Genomic DNA, 21,029 nt, shown 5'->3' with positions numbered 1-21,029 from the left:
AAGATAATAAATAACCTAAATCTTACCTTATTTGACACCTGGGTAGAAGTAATAAGGTTCAACCTAAACGATAAGAAATTAATAACAGAAGAATGTGCATTACAGTTCCCAGTGTAAGGATGGCACACAGTCAGGGAAAATCATCAACATCAAGGTGAGATCAACAAATTTTGACTTTACACTGCATTCTTGATTCATTATCAATAAACTATCCTAGCTTTTGCTTAAAAATATTGGTATTTTGTGTAGCTTTGTTGTCATCAGACAAACTACTGTACGCAGAATGTGCAGCAAAATCTAACATGTTCTCTAATCTATTTAGACTAATTTTCATCATCATCATTTAGCATCTGCTTTCCATGCTGGCATGGGTTAGATGGTTTGACTGAAACTGGTGAGTTATAGAGCTGCACCAGGTTCCAATCTCATTTGGCATGGCTCTATGGCTGGATGCCCTTCCTAACACTAACCACTCCAGGAGTGTAATGGGTGCTTTTTATGTGCCACTGGCACAAGTACCAGTTACATGACAAGGGCATCTGACACTTATCAATGAATATTTTGTTCTGGTTTCTATTTTCTCAACCATTCACTTTGAAGTTGGTCATTTTGCTCAATGAGAAAGACATTTACATATCAAGTTCAGTTTAACTCTGTCTTTTACCCAATTTAGTTCATTCCTGATGTTTCCTATTCAGAACCCATGTCTCACTGCTAAATAGTATTGTTCATGTTATTCAGGCATCAATTTGTCTTTGCTTAGAAAGAGTAACTTGAAAATAGGCAATATCTCCCTCAACCTCATCTATATTCTTACTCAGTCTATGATACTTTCACCACAACTGCTTACATCACAAATCATGTCACTTAGATTGTGGAAAGTATTATTTGAATTGTCTATCTGAGTAGTACATGGATTTCATTATATGGCTGTCTTGTACCTAGGATGCTGTTTCCTGTCAACCTACCATAAATTCACTATAATTTTTTTTTTTCATCAGTAATTGTTTCTACTGAATTTCAACCAACCCACTTCTTACATATTGTGCCAGTTTACTTCTTAGTTAACACTTGGTGTTTGTACTTTCTCACAAATAACCAGTACCATGTTTTGCCATGTTTACATTTAGGTTTTTCCATTCTCATTCTGATATCAAATCTTATATTCTATTATGAGAAACAACTCAGAAGCATATAAAAATTCCACTAACATCTAATCTTGAAAGCTATAATTTAGTACGAGGGGGTGCTGAAAAGTTACTGCTTTTAAGGGTATTGTGAAAGGATAGAGCTGTTACCTTTACAGGGAGATAAGACAACTCTTTAGAAGATATGCAAAAAAATCACGATGGCATACAATATATCTTTCTTTTTTTCGCAGATTTAACGCATGATGGCAACTCCAAAAGTGGATTTTGGTACAATTGAAGCATGAGCAGTCATGAAGTTCTTCTTTGTGCAAGGCAAAGGAGTGGCAAAATCCATAACACGATGAAGAAATTCTTGAAAAATGGCTGCCCATCTTACTTCACAGTGAAAATCGGGGTGTCAAGGTTTCAGACTAGTCATTTCGATGTCAAAGATGAACCCTGGTCAGGATGACCAACTTCTGTGAGAACAGAGGATAAAGCCAATGCTGTGTATATCATGATTTCTGATAGAGTCATAGCTGAGACTGAGGAATTCCTGAAAAAGAGTTGGCCACATCATCCACAACATTCTGGTCATGAGAAAGTTTTCTGCAAAATGGGTGCCGAAATATCTGAACATAGATGAGAAGCACATCAGAGTAATAACATCAAAGGCGATTTTGGACTGATTTGCAGTGGGAGAGGCTTAGTCACTATGGATGAAACTTGATCCCCAGACCAAGCAGCAATCAGTGGAGTAGTGCCACTGCGGTTCACTGTATCCCATGAAGTTTTGGACCCAGAAGTCAGCTGGAAAGATTATGGCTTCAGTGTTCTGGGACAAAGATGGAGTATTCCTCATAAAATACCTGCCAATGGGTCGGACCATCAATGCAGAATACTACATGTCTCTGTTGGATGAACTGCATGAAGCTTTGAAGCAGAGACACCATGGAAAGTTGAGCCATGGTGTCCTGTTTTTGCAGGACAATGCACCAGCACACACAGCACATGAAACTCTATGGAAAATATGCAACTTTGGCTTCAAGTTGGTAGACCACCGACCTTACTCTCCTGACTTGGCTCCCTCTAACTATCACCTCTTTCCACAATTGAAGAAACATCTCAAGGAACAAAATTTTACTCTGATTCAGAAGTGATTGATGCTACAGAGGCCTGGTCAGAGGCCCAAACTTCCAAGTTCTTTTTACAGGGCATAGAAAAACTAAAGGACTACTATAATAAGTATGTGAATCTAAGAGAGGAATATGTTGAATAAAATCATAATTAACTTAACTGATTCTCCTGTATTTTCTTTTACCCAAAGCCAGGAACTTTTCAGCACTCTTTCATAAATAGTATTAAGAATAGAACCATAGTAAGCACTATTTGTAGACTAGATTCTTAACTGAAATCACTGCTATTTCCTGATGTTGCTTATAAATGGTCTGAACAGTACCATCCATTTACAACCATCTTTTCCAGTTTGCATCAGACTACAGAATCTAGGACCTTCAAAGCAGAATTCATTGTTCTTAGTTGAAAATTTTTCTTGCAGATAAATGACTAGAAGTATGGAAATATGGAAAGATCCTTGACCTGGTACATACTCAAAGCAACTCTTATGGAACCCAACTTTGTCTTTAGCACGATTCTGTACTAACTTGACCCAACAGCCAAGTCTTCTTGTTTCCTTACTCTTGTTGTTGTCTCCAAATAGGCTCTGATTGAGTAGACCTATAATCATCCTCCTGTGAGGATCTTTGTCTAAATATCCAAGACCACCTTGTCTTATTTTGGTGAATAGTAATATCATAGACTACTTCATCTAGTGTATTCTTTTTTTAAGTACTAAGGTGTAATTTGAGGGGTATATGGCTTCTATTTCTAACAATTTGAGCCATCACATTGAGACTCTTTTGGTTACTCTATCCACGAGTACCAGCTGTACTGCTACATAAGTTAATGAATGGGGTCAATACTTTGTGTCAAAGAGAAGCAAGATAACATTGAAGCATAATTACAATGTATGGGTTAAAATGAATGCTTAGAGCTAAGAGATTAAGTAATAAATATTCGAAGCATTTTAGTTAATAGGTTTAAAGTATAAACACATGTTTCTAATGTAGTGGAAGTATTTTACCCTAAGTTCACCACAGGATTTATTAAGAGCATTACCTAAACATTTAGGCAATTATGGAATCCTAATATAATCTAATGATTTCTACACCTCAGCAGCTGTCCCTAATAGAAGTGCACCTCTCGTTTCATTAATTTGTCTTGTATATATATCTACAGATTACCTCTCTGTTGATTCCTCTTGAGGCTGACCCTCATAATTCTATTCATATTCTTTGTTCAGAAGAGACTTCTATATCTCTTTCTTTTCAGATTCACTGATTTATCAGTTTTATTTTGAATATAATTCTTTGTAATTATCTCTTTTATCTTTTATCTGTTTCCATCATTAGACTGCAGCAATACTGGGGCAACGCCTTGAATTTTTAGTCGAATGAATCGACCCCAGTAATTTTTTTCAGCCTGGTACTTATTCTGCCTGCTTGACAATGTAGCAGTTTGGCAAAAGTGACCGATAGAAAAAGTACAAGGTTTAGAAAGAATAAGTCCTGGGGTTGATTTCTTCAACTAAATAACCCTTTAAGGCAGTACTCCAGCATGGCTGTAGTCAAATGACTGAAACAAGTAAAAGACTATACATATATATGACGGGCTTCTTTCAGTTTCTGTCTACCAAATTCACTCACAAGGCTTTGGTTAGCCCAAGGCTATTGTAGGAGACACTTGCTCAATATGAATACATTATCCTGCTATTTGGAATTATTTCATGCTGCTTATTCTAAAGGCACAGAACACTAGTAATCTTGTTTTTATCTTGGTTAAGTAAATCTTAGCTCACTTTCCGACCCTTGATATTGCTTCATGGTTTCTACTTTATTCACATAAGTTTGGCAGCCTGTTCCAGTGACAGGACTGATCAGTGGCTTGCATCCAATTGTCCATTAGGAATACCTACATATGTATCCTTTATCCTTTACTTATCTCAGTCATTAGACTGTGGTTAGGCTGGGGCACCACCTTAAAGAATTTTTAGTTTAATGTATCGAGCTCAGGACTAATATTTTTAACAGCCTGGTACTTATTCTATCAGTCTCTTTTGCTGAACCACTAAGTTATGCGACATAAACATACCAGCACCAATTATCAAGCAGTGGTGGGAGACAAACACAGACACAAAGATGCACACACATTTATATATATGCATCTTTATGACAGGCTTTTATCAGTTTCCATCTCCCAAATCTTCTCACAAGGTTTTGGTCAGTTCAAGGCTATAGTAACAGACATTTGCCCAAGGTGCCACACAGTGAGATTGAACCCTGAACCATGTGGTTGGGAAGCAAACTTCTTACCACACAACTATGCCTGCACCTATATCTGTATATTAATATAGTAGCACATTCCTACTTACCTTTTCTATCATGCTTGGGAAAGTAATTCATAAGAGGGAGAGAAAAAAGAAGGGAAGATAAGAGATGTTAATGATAAATAATGATGGCAGCGGTGAAGATGTTTGTCATTTGTAACAATTACTTGCACTAAGGCACATACAGTAAACCATATAATGCTTTTTTTTCTTTAAATTTTAGCTAAAAATTAAATTGTTAGCTGTTTGTTCTTCACTACTTACGTGAACCACCACCACCTTAATGCTCTAATCAACATCATCACCACAACAAACTATTACAGTTCAATATGCGAATATATATATATCATCGTTGTTTAACGTCTGCTTTCCATGCAAGCATGGATTGGATGATTTGACGGAGGACTGGCGAAACAGATGGCTACGCCAGGCTCCAATCTGATTTGGCAGAGTTTCTACAGCTGGATGCCCTTCCTAACGCCAACCACTCAGAGAGTGTAGTGGGTGCTTTTACGTGCCACCGGCATGAAGGCCAGTCAGGCGGTACTGGTGTATTTTACGTGCCACCTGCACAAGAGCCAGTCCAGGGGCACTGGCAACGATCTCGCTCGAAAGTCCTTGCACATGCCGCGGGCACAAGTGCCAGAAAGGCGATGCTTGGCACAGGTGTCATCACGATTTCGCTTTCGCTTGCCCCAACAGGTCTTCGCAAGCTGAGTTTCGTGTCCAATGAAGGAGACGACGTTGGCATGGGTGCCAGTCGTCGAATTTAATTCGATTTCGATTTTTTTTTTTTTTTCTTGTTTCAGTCATTTGACTGTGGCCATGCTGGAGCACCGCCTTTTAGTTGAGCAAATCGACCCCCTGGATGCCTAGTACTTATTTTATCGGTCTCTTTTGCCGAACCGCCAAGTTACGGGGACGTAAACACACCACCATCGGTTGTCAAACGATGTTGGGGTACAGGCACAGATACACAAACATATAAACATACATATATATGACAGGCTTCTTTCAGTTTCTGTCTACCAAATCCACTCACAAGGCTTTGGTCGGCCCGAGGCTATAGTAGAAGACACTTGCCCAAGGTGCCACGCAGTGGGAATGAACCCTGAACCATGTGATTGGTAAGCAAGCTACTTACCACACAGCCACTCCTGCGCCTACATATATATATATATATATATATATATATATATATATATATATATATATATATATATATATATATATATATATATATGTATATATATATATATATTTGTTTTGCAAGACTTTTGATGTGAAATCGTGTGTTGAAACAGATGTTGTACTTGGGGATGGTCATATTGCCAGTTTAGCCAATAAAAACACACGCACTGTATATTTGGTGTTAATTTGCTTCAGCTTTATATTACATTAATCTTAATCTTATTTCGGCCAGAGTTCTTTCGTCACACTTCTGTGACCTCATCAGTGGTCCTTTGTTTCCTTCTTTCTTATGTGTGTCTCACCTTGCTAACTATCAGCCATTTTGTATTTTGTATTCCTATTGTATGTGTCTACGCATGCGTGTCCTTCAACGTGTCTATGTCTTTTGTAAGTGCATGTGTGTGTATGGGGCGTGTCTGTATCATCTATATTCTCTGTTAATACGTGTTCGTTTGTATTTGTTTTTATTTATTTATTTGTTCATGTGTGTGTGTGTGTGTTTTTTTTTTATCTACTGTTTTTTTTTTTGTGTTTAATTAAATTTTGTTAACGTATGTAGTATTTAATTCCATTTGTTTATCTATGTATTGTATTATATTTTGTTCATATTATTATTGGTTTATGGGTAACTTGTTGTCACATGTTGTGGTTTGTGGTTTGTTAGGGGTGTGTGTTAGTGTTCCATTCTAGTTTCCTATTCAGGCTAGGTTTCTCTTCTATTATGTGTGTAGCTTCAGTAATTTGTCTAAGTGCTGCATCACTGCTATGTGTGGATGAGATTTTAATCTCTATGTTGTTGATTGAGCCTCTATGTTCTTGCTCAGTGTGCTGGTACAGAACTGATGAGTTCTTCCCTTCCTTAAGTTCCCTCCAATGTTCGTTTGCCCGCTCCCCTATGCTCCTTGCTGTTTCGCCTACATATGTCATTGTCTTATTTCTGCATCGTCCATCTGTACATCTTATACTATAGACCACATTTCTGGTTTTGCAGTTCGTTTGTGGGCTAAATCTATATACGGTACAGTTCCTATCAGTGCAGGGGGTTCTACTGAAAGGGTATGTTCTACTGATAAGGGATTTAATAGGGTTGCCTGGCCTTTCAACAACCTTAATTCTTAGCTTAAGTTTGTCTAGGGCCCTTCTAAAGCGGTATGCCAGTTCGCCTCTAGGGGTGATGTCGACGAACATGACGCTCTGGTACTTGTGGCTATCGTACCGTGAGCTTGCCTTCCCTATTTTCTTCTTAGTCCTTTCTATGGTGTTCCATGATTTGCTCCTATAGAGTGGGCAAATCCCATTCCTATCGTTGCGTTTGATTGTTTCAAAATTCTTCATAGCTCCTTTGTATACCCTGATCCTTTCTTTATGGCTGTAACCTGAGAACTGCATGCGGTGGACGAAATGTTGTATATGTCTCTTTAATTCTGTAGGGTCGCACATGCAGGAGACATTTCGCATTACTCTGACGAGGTCTGCCATCAATATGTTGAATTTGGCATTGTCCGCAATAGCCGAGTTCCGGTGGATCAGGTATTTGGAGGCCATAGGTTTTGTAGTGTGAATGGAGGATTCTGGTTTTATTGTTCTTAGTTTCTAGCCAGAGTTCAGTATCTAATACAGGTAATCTATGGTTAGGGTGTTTAGTAGGGTAGTCTATCGTAACTTTAATACTCTGGTGGATGGAGTTAGCTATTTGCTGGATGCTCTCCATAGTCTTAGTTTCTATTTCTATTTCAGGAGTACTCTCTTGTGGGGGTGTCTTTACCACTAAGTTGATATCATCGACATATCGAGAGTACACATTCACGAGTATGGAGTTCTGTGTCAAGCGTTCCTTAAGCCTTCTGTCCCACCATACCATGAAGAGATTGGCCACATCACCGGCGATACTTTTACCGATGGCTGCCCCCTCGTCCTGGGCGTATAATTTGTTGTTAAATTTAAAGGTGTGGCCTTTTAGGGTGACCTTTATACTAGCTCCTAGTGCATGTGCGATCATTTTCTTTACCTGATGGATATTAGTGGGGGTCCGTATGGTTCTGGTCCATCCACTCCATCTCTCTATAGGGGTCTTCCTAGCCATAGAGGTAATTGTGGGTGGTCTACCTCTTAGACGTCTACTAGGGCAGAAATCTCTAAGGTCGTATCTATCTAGATATACATCGTCATATGTCAATCTAAGTAGGAGGCCCAGTTCTTCTGTATTGACTTTTTGGAACTCTACTTCGCTCTCGTTGATCATCTCCATGCACTTTTCCACTGCAAAATCCACGTCGATAGATGGGTATAGTGATACCACATCCATGCTACCCACTATACACCCTGTCAGGTTGCAAGTGTTGTTACAGTCGTTGATCCTGCTGAGGAGATCTTCCGTGCTGTCACAGACATCAGGTGACATCTGGATTATGGGGCGTATGATCATTGAGAGGAAGTAGGAAATCCTGTAGTTGCTAGCGACATTCGCTCCACAGACTGGTCTTGTTGGTGGTCCCACATACATACATACATATATATATATATATATATATATATATATATATATATATATATGTGCACAGTCCTTCTGTTCATCATCTAGTCCAGCAATGTGAAGCATTTACAGAGATAAATGTCACTGTTACATTATACAAGACTATTCTTAACTTGATAATCCTATCACATACCCTGACTACCTCAATCACCTTATCTACCCACTTCTCTGCCAAAAGTATACTTATACTGCCTACCCCATCACTACTCCCTATTCAGAAGAATATATATTTATGCTCTTTACCCAAAAGCAGTCTAGTTGAGGCTCCCTACCATCATACCTCTTTTATGCAGCAAACCTACACATTTCTTCACTTGAACTTTTCAACAATCTCACTAAATCTGCCTTTCATGGTACTGACATAGATTGTGGCTGTTCTAAGTTTGTGGACTTCAAGGGAATGTGAGAATATACAGGGATTGTGTTTGACATCTGTGAAGAAGAATACTTTATCGGGCACTTTCCTGGAGGCAATGGGGCCTTGCGTATGTCAAGGAAAGCAGGTATGGGTAAATATGCATATGCTACTCAATGTTTACAGTCTCCCTGCAAGTCCAAGTCTTCAGAAGACAAGCTGTAACAAAACAAGGTGGGATGGGGCAGGTGTGGGTAGGGCAGTCATAGGGCACCAGTCAAATTCTAGTGATATTGAAAGTAGGTTTATATATATGCTTTCTCATATTTGTATATGAAACATATATATATATCTGCTTAGGCATAAAAGCATATTTACACATATGAGGGGGTGCTGAAAAGTTCCTGGCTTTGGATAAAAGAAAATACAAGAAGATCAGTTAATTATGATTTTATCCTACATTCCCTCCTTAGATCCACACACTTATTGCAACAGTCCTTCAGGTTCTCTAAGCCCTACTGAAAAACTCAGAATGTTGGGCCTCCAACCAGGCCTTTTGCGATACCCTTAAAGCCAGGAACTTTTCAGCGACAACTTCTATATATTTGTAGATATATGTAAACAAGGTGGCGAGCTGGCAGAGACGTTAACATACCGGGCGAAATGCTTAGCGGTATTTCGTCTGCCGTTACGTTCTGAGTTCAAATTCAGCCGAGGTCAACTTTGCCTTTCATCCTTTCGGGGTCGATAAATTAAGTACCAGTTACGCACTGGGGTCGATGTAATCGGCTTAATCCCTTTGTCTGTCCTTGTTCGTCCCCTTTATGTTTAGCCCCTTGTGGGCAGTAAAGAAATAAGATATATGTAAACTAACATAGGTGCTTAAAACATCAAACTATGTCTTGTTATGTAGACAACTACATAAACCCATTCACATGCATACATGGTTTTGTGCACTTTTCATTCACACATATGTGTATATGTGTGTATCTGACATTAATAAGGGTAGAAGTTAGGTGAGTGGAAGGGATAAGGAGAAATAGTTTTGGTAGCTGCTCATTTAGTCTTTGTTTAAATAGGCTCCTGAACATGTAGATTCATCCTGCATGGAATTTAAGAATATATATACCTGAATGGGAATTTCAATAAACTTCATAACTACTACTTCGGCAATGAATAATATTAATAGTCATTGACATGGCATCTGTTGAGACAGAGAGGAACTATGGTGAATTGACTCGGACATTGAAATGAATTATATCGAAATATTTATCAAGAATATTCGAGCAATGATAATACAGGAAAAACTGAATCAGGGATTTTATGTTAATGAAACTGGAGAATTAGAGAGGGAAAGTGAAACAATTGGGTTGCAAGTTACATTTTATCGACAAGGGAAAGAGAAATTTGTAGAGTGGCTTATCTCAGAACATGGAGATTGAGGGAAAAGCAGATTTTAGCTTACATCTTGGTCAGAAATATATAAACAATTACATGATGCTTAATTCAATAGGTAAATATTGGCTATGTCTAGGTCAATGTTTAAAATTTTACCTCATGGTGGTGGATTATATATTAAGATCATAACTTTTATGACCGCATTAAATAAATAAAATTTTATCGAAACATTTGTTGTAAATTTTAAATGCCATTTGTGTTTACTTCTTATACCCATGCTGCACCAAGGACCCACCCCTGAGTGAGATCTATGATTTAAATTGTATTTGGTACTTGTATATCTATGATATGCTACTAACACTTAATGTATTCAGTGTTGTTTATTTCACTATGAGCTCTATTTTATTGTACCTAGCTGTTTCTGGCAACCTGCGAGTTAATGTGCCTTACCTCCATATTACAAAAACGTGTGTTTATGTATGTGCACATGGATGCACATGCATATGATTATACATCTGCATCAGTTCAATAGTATTTCATTTTGTTTCTTTTTTCCTCTCATATTCCTCTTTTTATCACTGATCACAACTTCCTCTTTCATCACTCCCTCCTCCCTGCTCTCTCTCTGTATAATATATATATATGTATATGTATGTGTGTGGTGTGTGTATTGTTCAGCCATGGCAGTGGGTAGATTTATTCTTACGGTCAACTTTTGGTTACTCACAAGCACTTCTAAGCTTCATCAGTAATTCAGTTATTAGCCAAATTGAATGTGGGTATTTTTTTGAGACGAAATAATTTAAATTTGGTTCTTTAAAAAAATGTTTGGTCAAAATATGAGAGGTCAAAGATGGGAGAGTAAGGTGAAAATTGACTGAAAGAAAAATCTAGATTACTTGGGTTTAAAAGAATGTGCTCATTGAGAAGAATCCTTTGGTGAAAACCTTGTTAAAATGTATTAGCTAGGGAAAATGTAATTTGGCTTTAAGTAAAAAGAAATGGTAACCCCAGAAATTGACTTTGAATCAAAATATCTCAGTTATTGTTAAAGAAAACTATACAATAATTGTGTTGAAACGAAAGAGCTATATGAGATGAATCTTATGGTAAAAACCTTCAAAATTTTAGCTACAAAAAAGTGGTGTGGCTTTAAGCGATCATTTTAACAAATTAAAATATTTTTGTCATTTTAATATATTTAGTATTGTAAAAAACAGTATCTGATGTCATGAGAATTTTTTGCAAACTTGTGTTCTACACATGGGAATTCATACAGTTATGAGAAAATTTTTTTAATATTTTTCAACCCCTTCACGAATATATCCTAAAACTTCCACTCTTTTTTTGAATTTTTTTTCTTTAAATTGGAGTTTAAAATACAGCCAGTCTGAGTTTTTTGCTTAAATCCCAACAGTGGATCACTCTTGGGTGCATCATCATTCCATTAAATGTGTTAATGTGGAGAAAAATATTGTAAAACATTAATACATATCAAAGTGACAAAGAAAGAGGATGGTATCAGGTGGTCGTGGGATGTGCTAAAAACAACAGCTAAATCATCCTTAAATCACATACAAAAATTTTTTTTGCTTTCTTTTCGTAGAACACAAATTTGCAAAATTTTCCAAATATTGCAAAAACTAAAAAGGGTTATGAGGGTGATTAAACCAGAATTCCACCAAACTTATTGCATTTCCTTATGGAATAAAGTTTTAAATAATCTTACTGCTACCATAGATATAATATGAAGAAGAAAGTTTCCTTTGGCTCAAGGTAACATGTCTTCAATTTAGCTAAATGTCTGAGTCAATAAGATCTGGATCTAAACTGTAGAGAACAAGCTATTTAGTGGTGTAAAGTTTTCTATATATGGATGGTACTCAAATTCAGGAATTGTTCCATATTTTTCTAAGGTAACTAATTGACAGACTTGTGAGAACATTGGATATAATGCTTTGTGGTATTTATTCTGCATTCTGAGTTTAAATTCCTCTGAAGTCAAATTTGCTTTTCATTTTTTGACAGTTGATAAATACCAGTCTTGTACTGGAGCTGATTCAACACTCTGTTTGCTGTTTTTCTCTCTTTCTCTTACTTTCTCTCTATAAATTAAGAGTTGCTTTTTTTTAAAACGAATCCTATGAAAACTTGTTTCAAAGAAATCATTAGTTATACTCTTGAAGTTTTACTCAATATCTGGTTTTTACTAATATTCTGGTAATATTTATTTCATTAAATTCTGTGAGATGAGTGAGCCAATGAGGAAGTGTTTACATGGTCTTGCAATTGGTTAGAAATAGCATCCAAATCTTTCAATAAATCATGTTATTATCATAGAAAAAGGGAAGACAGTGTGGGGTACACTATACTAGAAAAAAAAAAGACTTGTCATAACTAGAAAGCCTGTGATCATAAGTTAGCTGAATTAAGGTTGACACTGGGCTTAACAACAACAACTGAAGTGTGAAAGACTTATTGTTTGGTGCAACCAGATTAAAAGATGTTACTGAACAATTTAATCTTAGAATACGTTTTAGCCATGTTTGATGGATAAATGTAAGTTCATCATTACTTATGATAAATCATAATTTATTATTATTTTTTTCTTTTTGTTAATGACATTTCTGAAATATATATATTTTTTTCTTTTTATTTTCAGCTGAACCAAATATTTACTATTCAAGGAGGCTATTCGACTGTACGATACTGTCTACGACAACGTGGCTGGGTGGAAAATTATTTTCAAATGACTAAAATTTGTAAGCAACCTCAAGTAAAAACCATTCCTTTGGATGGTATTCAAGATGCTACAGAGGATGACGCTGATAATGACATTGATGAAAATGATAATGGTAGTGTTTTCAGTTTTTTATTCCTAATTTTCACTCTTATCTTTTATCTTTTACTTGTTTCAGTCAGACTGCAGTCATGCTGGAGTTCTGCCTTCAATAATTTTTTAGTTCAATGAATTGACCCTAGTACTTTTTATTTTTTAAACCTGGTACTTATTCTAGTGGCCTCTTTTGGTGAACCGTTAAGTATGGGGATGGAAATACATCAACACCGTTTGTCAAACAGTGGCAGGGGAGACACAGATATATATATACACACACACACACACACATATATATATATATATATATATGGAAAAAAGACAAAGTAGAAAATGCTAAAATACTTTTATAAAGAACATTACAGAACCGGTTTCGATCCTTGAGATCTTTTCAACAGTAAATATGAATAATAAGTTTTTGAAAAATTATTGAAAAATTAAATTTTGGTAAATTTAAAAGAAAAGTCTTTTTAAAAACATATTTGTATAGTATTCAAATAACAGGGGCATTTTTCTTGTTTCTGCCTGTCTCTGTTTCACTTGTTAACTCTTGTGGGTTCGAAAAGACTTTTCTTTTAAATTTACCAAAATTTAATTTTTCAATAATTTAAAAAAAATTTATTATTCATATTTACTGTTGAAAAGATCTCAAGGATCGAAACCAGTTTTGTAATGTTCTTCATAAAAGTATTTTAGCATTTTCTACTTTGTCTTTTTTCCTTATATATATCTACTCGTGTGTTCCTCTGCAAACTTTTACATATATATATATATATATATATATATATATATATATATATATATATATATATATATATATATGTGCAAACACCCACACCCACACACACACATATTTTTTTTAACAGAGTAAACAACAGGTTGTACGGTGCACTGCATGGATAAATCAGGAATAGGACAGAAAGAACACAACAAGCGGAAATACAACATGCGGAAAAATCAACAGTAACATAACAAACAGTAAACAGAACAAAAACAAGATACACGAATCATTTGCAGCCGATTTCCTCTTCAGTCAGTATCCAGAAAGTCCTTTCAGTTTTGCACTTTTTTATCACTGAGACTGCTTGAATCTGGTAAGTGCCAGAGACTCAAGCTAAAAGCATTAAGCCTCTGGAGAAAGCAAACGAATGTATACAAGAATGGAAACAAGAATGGAAACAAAATCAAGAAAGCTAGAATTATACACATACAGCAGACGAATGCCTCTCAGCTATAAAACAGAAAACATTATGTTCGTCTGATAGTCAAAAGACCCTTTCTGTTATTTATTTGTATTTGTAAATGTACAATTATTTTCCTTCAGTTGTATAGCCAAAAGGTGTTCGTCTGTTGTATGTGTATAATTCTAGCATCCTTGTTTATGTTTCTGCTCTTGTTTTCACTCTTGTATACATTTGTTTGCTTTTCCCAGAGGCTTAATACTTTTAGCTTGATTGAGTCTCTGGCACTTGCTAGAGATTTGAGCAGTCTCAGTGATAAAAAAGTGTGAAACTGCAGGGACTTTCTGGACACTGACTGAAGAGGAAATTGACTGTGAATGATCAATGTATCTTGTTTTTGTCCTGTTTGCCATTTGTTATGTCATCATCTATTTTTCCGCATGTTGTGTTTTGTAGGATTTCTGCTTGTATTTTTGTTTTAGTCCTACCCTTGATTTATATATGTATGTATGTAAACACACCAACATCGGTTGTCAAATGGTGGTGGGGACAAACACAGACACAAAGATACACATGCTTACACACACATACACACACACACACACACATATATATATATGACAGGCTTCTTTCAGTTTCTGTCTACCAAATCCACTCACAAGACTGAAATCATGAAATCATGTATTATGAGAGTCATCATAAGGTATTCACTTTGGCTTTTTGAGATGGAAAAAAACAATGCATGTCTAAAAAAATCAATGTGGATGGAATTTAGTGGACAGGAATGTGCAGAAGGCCAGTGTGTGTGTGTGTGCATGTGTGTGTGTGTGTGCATGTGTGTGTGTGTGTGTGTGTGTAAATATGTATGTATGCATTTCTGAGTCTGCATCTGTGTTTATGTTTACAGTGTTGTCTTTCCCAAAACTTCACTGTTCAACAAATAGAGATCAATAAAATCAGTATCAGATGGAATACATACTGGGATTGATATGATTAACTAAGCTCTTGAAAGGGGTGCTCCAACATGACCATAGTCCAATAATTGAAACCAGTGAAAGAATATTATAGCATTTTAAGATTTCTATCAGTTTCATCTTAAGTACAGTAGAACATTGGGTTTACGCTTTTAATTCTTTTCTGAAGACTGTTTCATCACCTGAAATGTTCATAAACCAAAGCTTATTTTTCCCATAGGAAATTCTAAAGAAGGCTTGGTGAATTTGAGCAGGGATGTGCTCTGAGTGAAAGCTAGACAGTAACTGAAGCTCTCCTACTGATACTCGCCACTTATTGCTAACTGTTGTTGCTGGCTTGTGTGATTGTTATTCAAGACACAGTTCATCACCTGAAACGCTTTCGTCATCATCATCATCATCATCAGCAGCAGCAGCAGCAGCAGCATCTGTTGTCTATGCTGGCATAAATTGGATGGTTTTACCCGAGCTGGCAAGCTGGGGAGCTGCACCAGACTGCAATCTGCTTTGGCATGGTTTGTATGGTTGGATGCCCTTCTAATGTCAACTACTTTACAGAGTGTGCTGGGTGCTTATGTCATACTGTATGGGTGCTTTTATGTGGCCCCTCATGGGTGCTCTTATGTGGCACTGCATGGGCGCTTTTACATGGCACTGCACAGGTGCTTTTATGTGACGTTGTACAGGCACTTTTATGTAACACCACATGGGCGCTTTTATGGGATACCACCATCAGTGCTTTACACCATGAACAGGATCAATCTTAACACTTCTGCTGCAGGGTATTGGTCTTCTTGAGTATGGCCAGGTGCTAGGTATCTCAGTCCTTTGTCATATTCAAAGAATTGTTCATAAACTAATTTGTTTGTGATGAGGTGTTTGTAAACCAAAATTCCACTAGAGTTGAAATAGAAGAAATATTAAAGGATCTTGCCAGGTTTAACTGTGAAAATACAGTGGAGGATTAAATAATTCTTCTTTTTAAAAGGTTTAATGTAATCAAGATGTTTTCAGTTAGCCAGCTTTTAAAATCCACAGTTACGATGAAAATATTTATTTGTTAAATGTTAATGGAAAAAGCTATTTTGAAATGAATTGATTTTTCCCTGTTTTTTTTTTTCTTTTTAGATATTTCTAATGTAAAGTGGAGGGAAGAAGATAGGCTTTATAATATAATGGTAAAATAAAGAACATTTCTACTGTATCTGAACTAGATTTGAAATATTGTATTTAATGTTACCATGAATACTTGAACGATTCTATTCATTTGTGCAATGTACACTGCAAAGACTTTTACAGATAATATATTCTGCTGTCAATCCTTACAGAATGGATCTGGAGAATCATTAGGACCTCAAACAAAATGTTTTGCAGTACTTAGTTATAGACTCCTTTTATTGGATACATAAAATCATCAATCTTCCTAAGTTTTAAACATAAATTAAAATGAATGATTAATACAACAATCTTAATCATCTTCATAATACTTGGGTAAAACCATTAACTTTTACAAAAGAATTATAAGGCAGCTAATATTAGTTTATCTTTAAATTTTCAAAGCATTAATATTGCAGAAAATAAACAACCAACAAATTAGCCCGATATGGCTGAGTTCAAATTCTGCTGAGGTTGGTTTTGCTTTTCAGCTTTCTTGGGTTCGTAGAGTATATGAGGTGGTATCAAAAAGTTCCCGGACTAGAACTGTAGTGCACCAACAGATCACAGCACACAGTGCCAAGAGACATCACTGTGTTCACTTATTAATAGTAGTATATTAAATTCAAATTATGATGAACGTAAACAAACAAATGAAGTTTGCTTTTAGAAGCGTTGAGATGTCTTAGAAAGTTAAAGAAGTGATTTTAAATTCTCAATCGCAGGATAATGCTAATAATATAGCTTGAACAGGATAAACTACCCCTATTTTGCAGAAAAAAAGTGTAGGTGGCCAGCTATAAGACTTGAACTCATACCTCCGTGATTACGTGTCGCAGTGCTCTTAGACCGATTAAGTTAAACTGCCCCACCACAAGTTTTTCTGCAAATTTACAGTCAAATGATTGAAACAAGTAAAAGAATAAAAGAATAAGTGTATATATATATATATATATATATATATATATATATATATATATATATATATATGAGAGGTATTGGTATCTAGAAGATTCAAAGAGTGGCAGGTAACACTAAGTGCTATGGACAGACTGTAGTTAAACTCTTGGTTTGATAGTGATACAGTGAGTAGTCTAATGTGGGTCTTGTATTAGTGTGCATATACTAAATACACAGGTGAACAGAAAACACACAAGATCACCAATTCTTCATCAATTATTGGCTGGAGGTTCAGATGCAATTTCAGCCATTATTGAAATTGCTCACAAGGCTTTGGTTGGCCTGACGCTATAGTAGAAGACACTTGCCCAAGGTTCCAAGCAGTAGGACTGACCCCAGAACCATATACTTGAGAAGCAAGCTTCTTACCACGCAGCTTGTCTGTGCAGTAAAGTAAAATTTTAAATTTATGTGGGTGTAGAAATGAATTTGCTTGCTACAAGATTTGAGATATCTTTATTCAGCATCAGCATTGTTTAACATCCATGCTCCATGAGTTGGATGGTTTGAAAAAATCTAGTGAGCCTAAGGACTGCATTGAGTTCCAATGCCTGCTTTGGCAAGTTTTTTTTATGTCTGGATGTCATTCCTAACACCAACCCATTTATTTGTGCTCAGCATTTCACTTAGTAAAATTTAATCGAATACATTTATCATTATTTTATGGGCTTTGACATTTTCTTCTGTTCATTTTAGAATTCTTTTAATTGTTCTTGATTAAAAATAAAATCATAACATTTTAATGGTGCTACTCTAGCATGGCCACAACCGGCAAGCTGAAACAAGTAAAAAAGTAAAATGTGCTTCAAGATTACTAAACCTTATCAATGAATTTACCTGTCTAAATTAGTAATAATATATATCAGTGACTATTGTGAAGTATTCTTCAGAACCTTTACTACTAACAGATTGAATATGTCTAATAAAGGTGTCTAATAAATATGTCTAATAAAAGAGCTGGCAGAATAATTACAGAGTCAGCAGAAATGCTTTGCAGTATTTCTTCCAGTTCTTTGTTCTGAATTCAAATCCTGCTGAGCTAAACTTTGCCTTTTCAACCCAAATTTCAGGCCTTGTGCTTGTTATGTGAAGTAATTGTGTTTAATGAAAATTGCCACATGAAAAAAATCTATTCATTGTCTTATAAAAAAATTCCAGATGGAAACTAGAGAAAAATATATATATTTTCATTTATTTGGATTAAAAAGTAAATGGTTGAAATAGTTTTGCCTTTCCAAAATAGATATTTACTATTTAATATATTTCCAAAGTATGTCAATTGTTTTCTTTTTATATAGCTCATACTTTTCTTTTTATATTACCTTAGATATATCTCAATCCATTTTGAAAATAGATTTGCATATTAATTTCTCTCAAACTGTTTAATGGATCACCAGCTCTACATAGCTTTATGATTATTCAGTTACTTGTATATGATGCATAAATACATTATTCTTTTATAAAATACTTTTGTAAAACATAAGTTGAAAAATATATTGCTAGTATTATAACAATAATATTTTCCCAGTAAAGATGAAAGAAATTATTGATATACTAACCCATATTGTAAGAACGAGATTTACAATTAAAAGTACTTGATTATCTTTAAACTTTGGTTTGAGAATATTGTATATCTATGAAATTTTGATATGATTTCAGTGCATTATAACTAAAGCATTTTAGAAAAAGCATTGTGATTATTTTAAAATTTATTGAAATATCATCAGTCTTTAATATATTCTAGTCCAGAATGGTCCGAAATGTGCAACCATCTTTGATTTGGGTGTTACAAAGAGATTATGTTGATCATCAATTATTAAACAAAGATCAAATGATTAATCATTTTCTGCAATCAGGAGTATTTACCACAAAGGTAAGCGCAACTTTCTGGAATACAGTTAAGAGAGAGCTGATATATATACATATATACAATAAATAAAGAAGGATTTCTAATCTCTTTAAAGTACACATGTAATCAGAAGATAAAAGATTAGTGTTGATGATGATTACTGTCAAGAGGGACAAAGAAGACTCCAGAATTTAAATGGATAAAAATGTAAATGTGGTTATGTAGGAATGAATCTGATCTTTAGTAGTTACAGTGACAACTCCAAACATATTTCAGTCTTATCAAACTTCTTTTGCAAAACAGAACCTAACACATAACAGCCATATCTGAGAATGATTTTTAAGTGAATGTTTTTTTTGGGGGGTGGGGGTGGGGGTGGGGGTGGGGGAATTATTAACTAGTAAGACAATTTAAAACATATATCAGGAAATTTCCCCAGGATGTCTTCTGCATGAAGGATGTTTTGCATGAGCTAACATACATAATGTAGTGATCCAAAAAGAATTTCTTTCTTTATTTTTCATCGAATTTTGATTTGATGAACATTCAATTTTTTCTTCTTTAAATCTTTAGCATTTAAACCAGCCATGTGTAGCCAAAATATCCTTTCAGTTTTATGGTCAAACCAACCAGGTCTGATTTCTCACACCTTCCCTGCAGTGTTCACATCATCAAAATCCTAAACTGAATTGATGCATGATTGATTAAAAACAGCATGAATAAATAAGCTTTACAGATTAATTTGAATCCCAAAAGGTTAAATTAGTGATTGAAGCACCATTTAGTATTATGATGATGAAAGGGAATTGATGTAAAAATTATTTTAAGAGCAATTAAAAATTCATTAAAATTTTTAGTATCAGTTCTTTTTATGTTTTTTCATCAAGTTTGCTTTAAGAGTCCAATTTCAAAATATTTCATTTTATATGTTCTGTGGTCTTCTCTATTATACATGTACAGTTTTCTGATCCTTTATACAATAGTAAACACAGGATTACCTTCTGCAATAAATACACTATATTGCTATTGACTTAGATCATTGTAAAATTATGTTAAAAAAGGAAATTTCCATCTTTTGTAACATCTGAGCTATCATGTATATGTCAACATTTCTATTTGAATATAGAAAATAAATGTTCATAAAACAAATCTATCAATAACTAAAACAATTATTTCCATATTCCAAAATAGAAAAGAAAATACCAAAAGTTACTATACCTTCTAGTATTCCAATGTTAATTTGAATAAAGTTTTCCTATATTTATTGTAAAAGAATTTATTATGAGTATTCACTCTTAGTTTACTATTAAATTTGTTTGGGTCATAGTCATTTATGGTATTTTGTTAAAGGAAATATTCAGTTAGGGTCTTTGAAATCTTTAATAACAATCTAAATTTAGGACTAGATTTAAGTGCTTTGTAATGATAGATTCTATATTGACCCTTGGAATCACAGATGGCCCCCACAGAAATTATTTTCATATATATATATATATATATATATATATGTATAATAGCAGCTAAGCCCAGTTTCTCCTGGTCAGTTTGGATGATGTGGCTGTAAAACCTGCTCTGTAAGCATTTGACTTGGTTGGGCATGCTTACATTAAAAAAGCAATTTTAGAATGACTTTTTTCTGTCAAAACACTAAAAATAACTGACCAACAAAAGAAAAACAACCAAGATTCAACCAAATCGAAAAATAAACCCAAATACTAAGTGAACAAAGATGCACCATCCCACTTCCATTGCGTGCGCACATGCACACACACACACACGCACGCACACACATTCACATACCCCCCTTTTACATACAGACGCATATATTCACACAGAGTTGAAACGCTGTTTGATTTTCTGTGTACAATTTTCATCATTCCACTACCAAGTATGACATTACTCCTTCCTTCCTTATTCATCTATCACCCCTTACTTTCTCATTCATAAACACAAGAGTATTATTATAGTAGATTATCTCGGTAACCATGGGAGCTATGAAAAAATACAAAGCCCAGTATCACC

General features: G+C 35.1%; 1 protein-coding gene across 5 annotated transcripts in view; it reads left to right on the top strand.

Annotated features, from left to right (window-relative positions):
* The window catches only part of LOC106868417 (tubulin monoglycylase TTLL3), a 99,622-nt gene that overhangs the window by 31,627 nt on the left and 46,966 nt on the right, over window positions 1–21,029 (top strand). For all 5 annotated transcript variants that reach the window (XR_016241030.1, XR_016241029.1, XM_052966487.2 and 2 more), the window contains 3 exons: window positions 12,715–12,907; window positions 16,172–16,221; window positions 18,903–19,031. Coding sequence is in view for 3 of the 5 variants with exons in the window: in XM_052966487.2 (XP_052822447.2) it covers window positions 12,715–12,907; window positions 16,172–16,221; window positions 18,903–19,031 (372 nt within the window). In the remaining 2 variants the exon portion in view is untranslated. The remainder of the gene's footprint in view (window positions 1–12,714; window positions 12,908–16,171; window positions 16,222–18,902; window positions 19,032–21,029) is intronic.

This window comes from Octopus bimaculoides, chromosome 3 (genome assembly GCF_046866305.1).
Source record: "Octopus bimaculoides isolate indiv1 chromosome 3, ASM4686630v1, whole genome shotgun sequence".
Taxonomy (NCBI): Eukaryota; Metazoa; Mollusca; class Cephalopoda; order Octopoda; family Octopodidae; genus Octopus; species Octopus bimaculoides.
The sequence above is the reverse complement of the archived record's forward strand: the minus strand, read 5'-3'. Positions and strand labels throughout refer to the sequence as shown.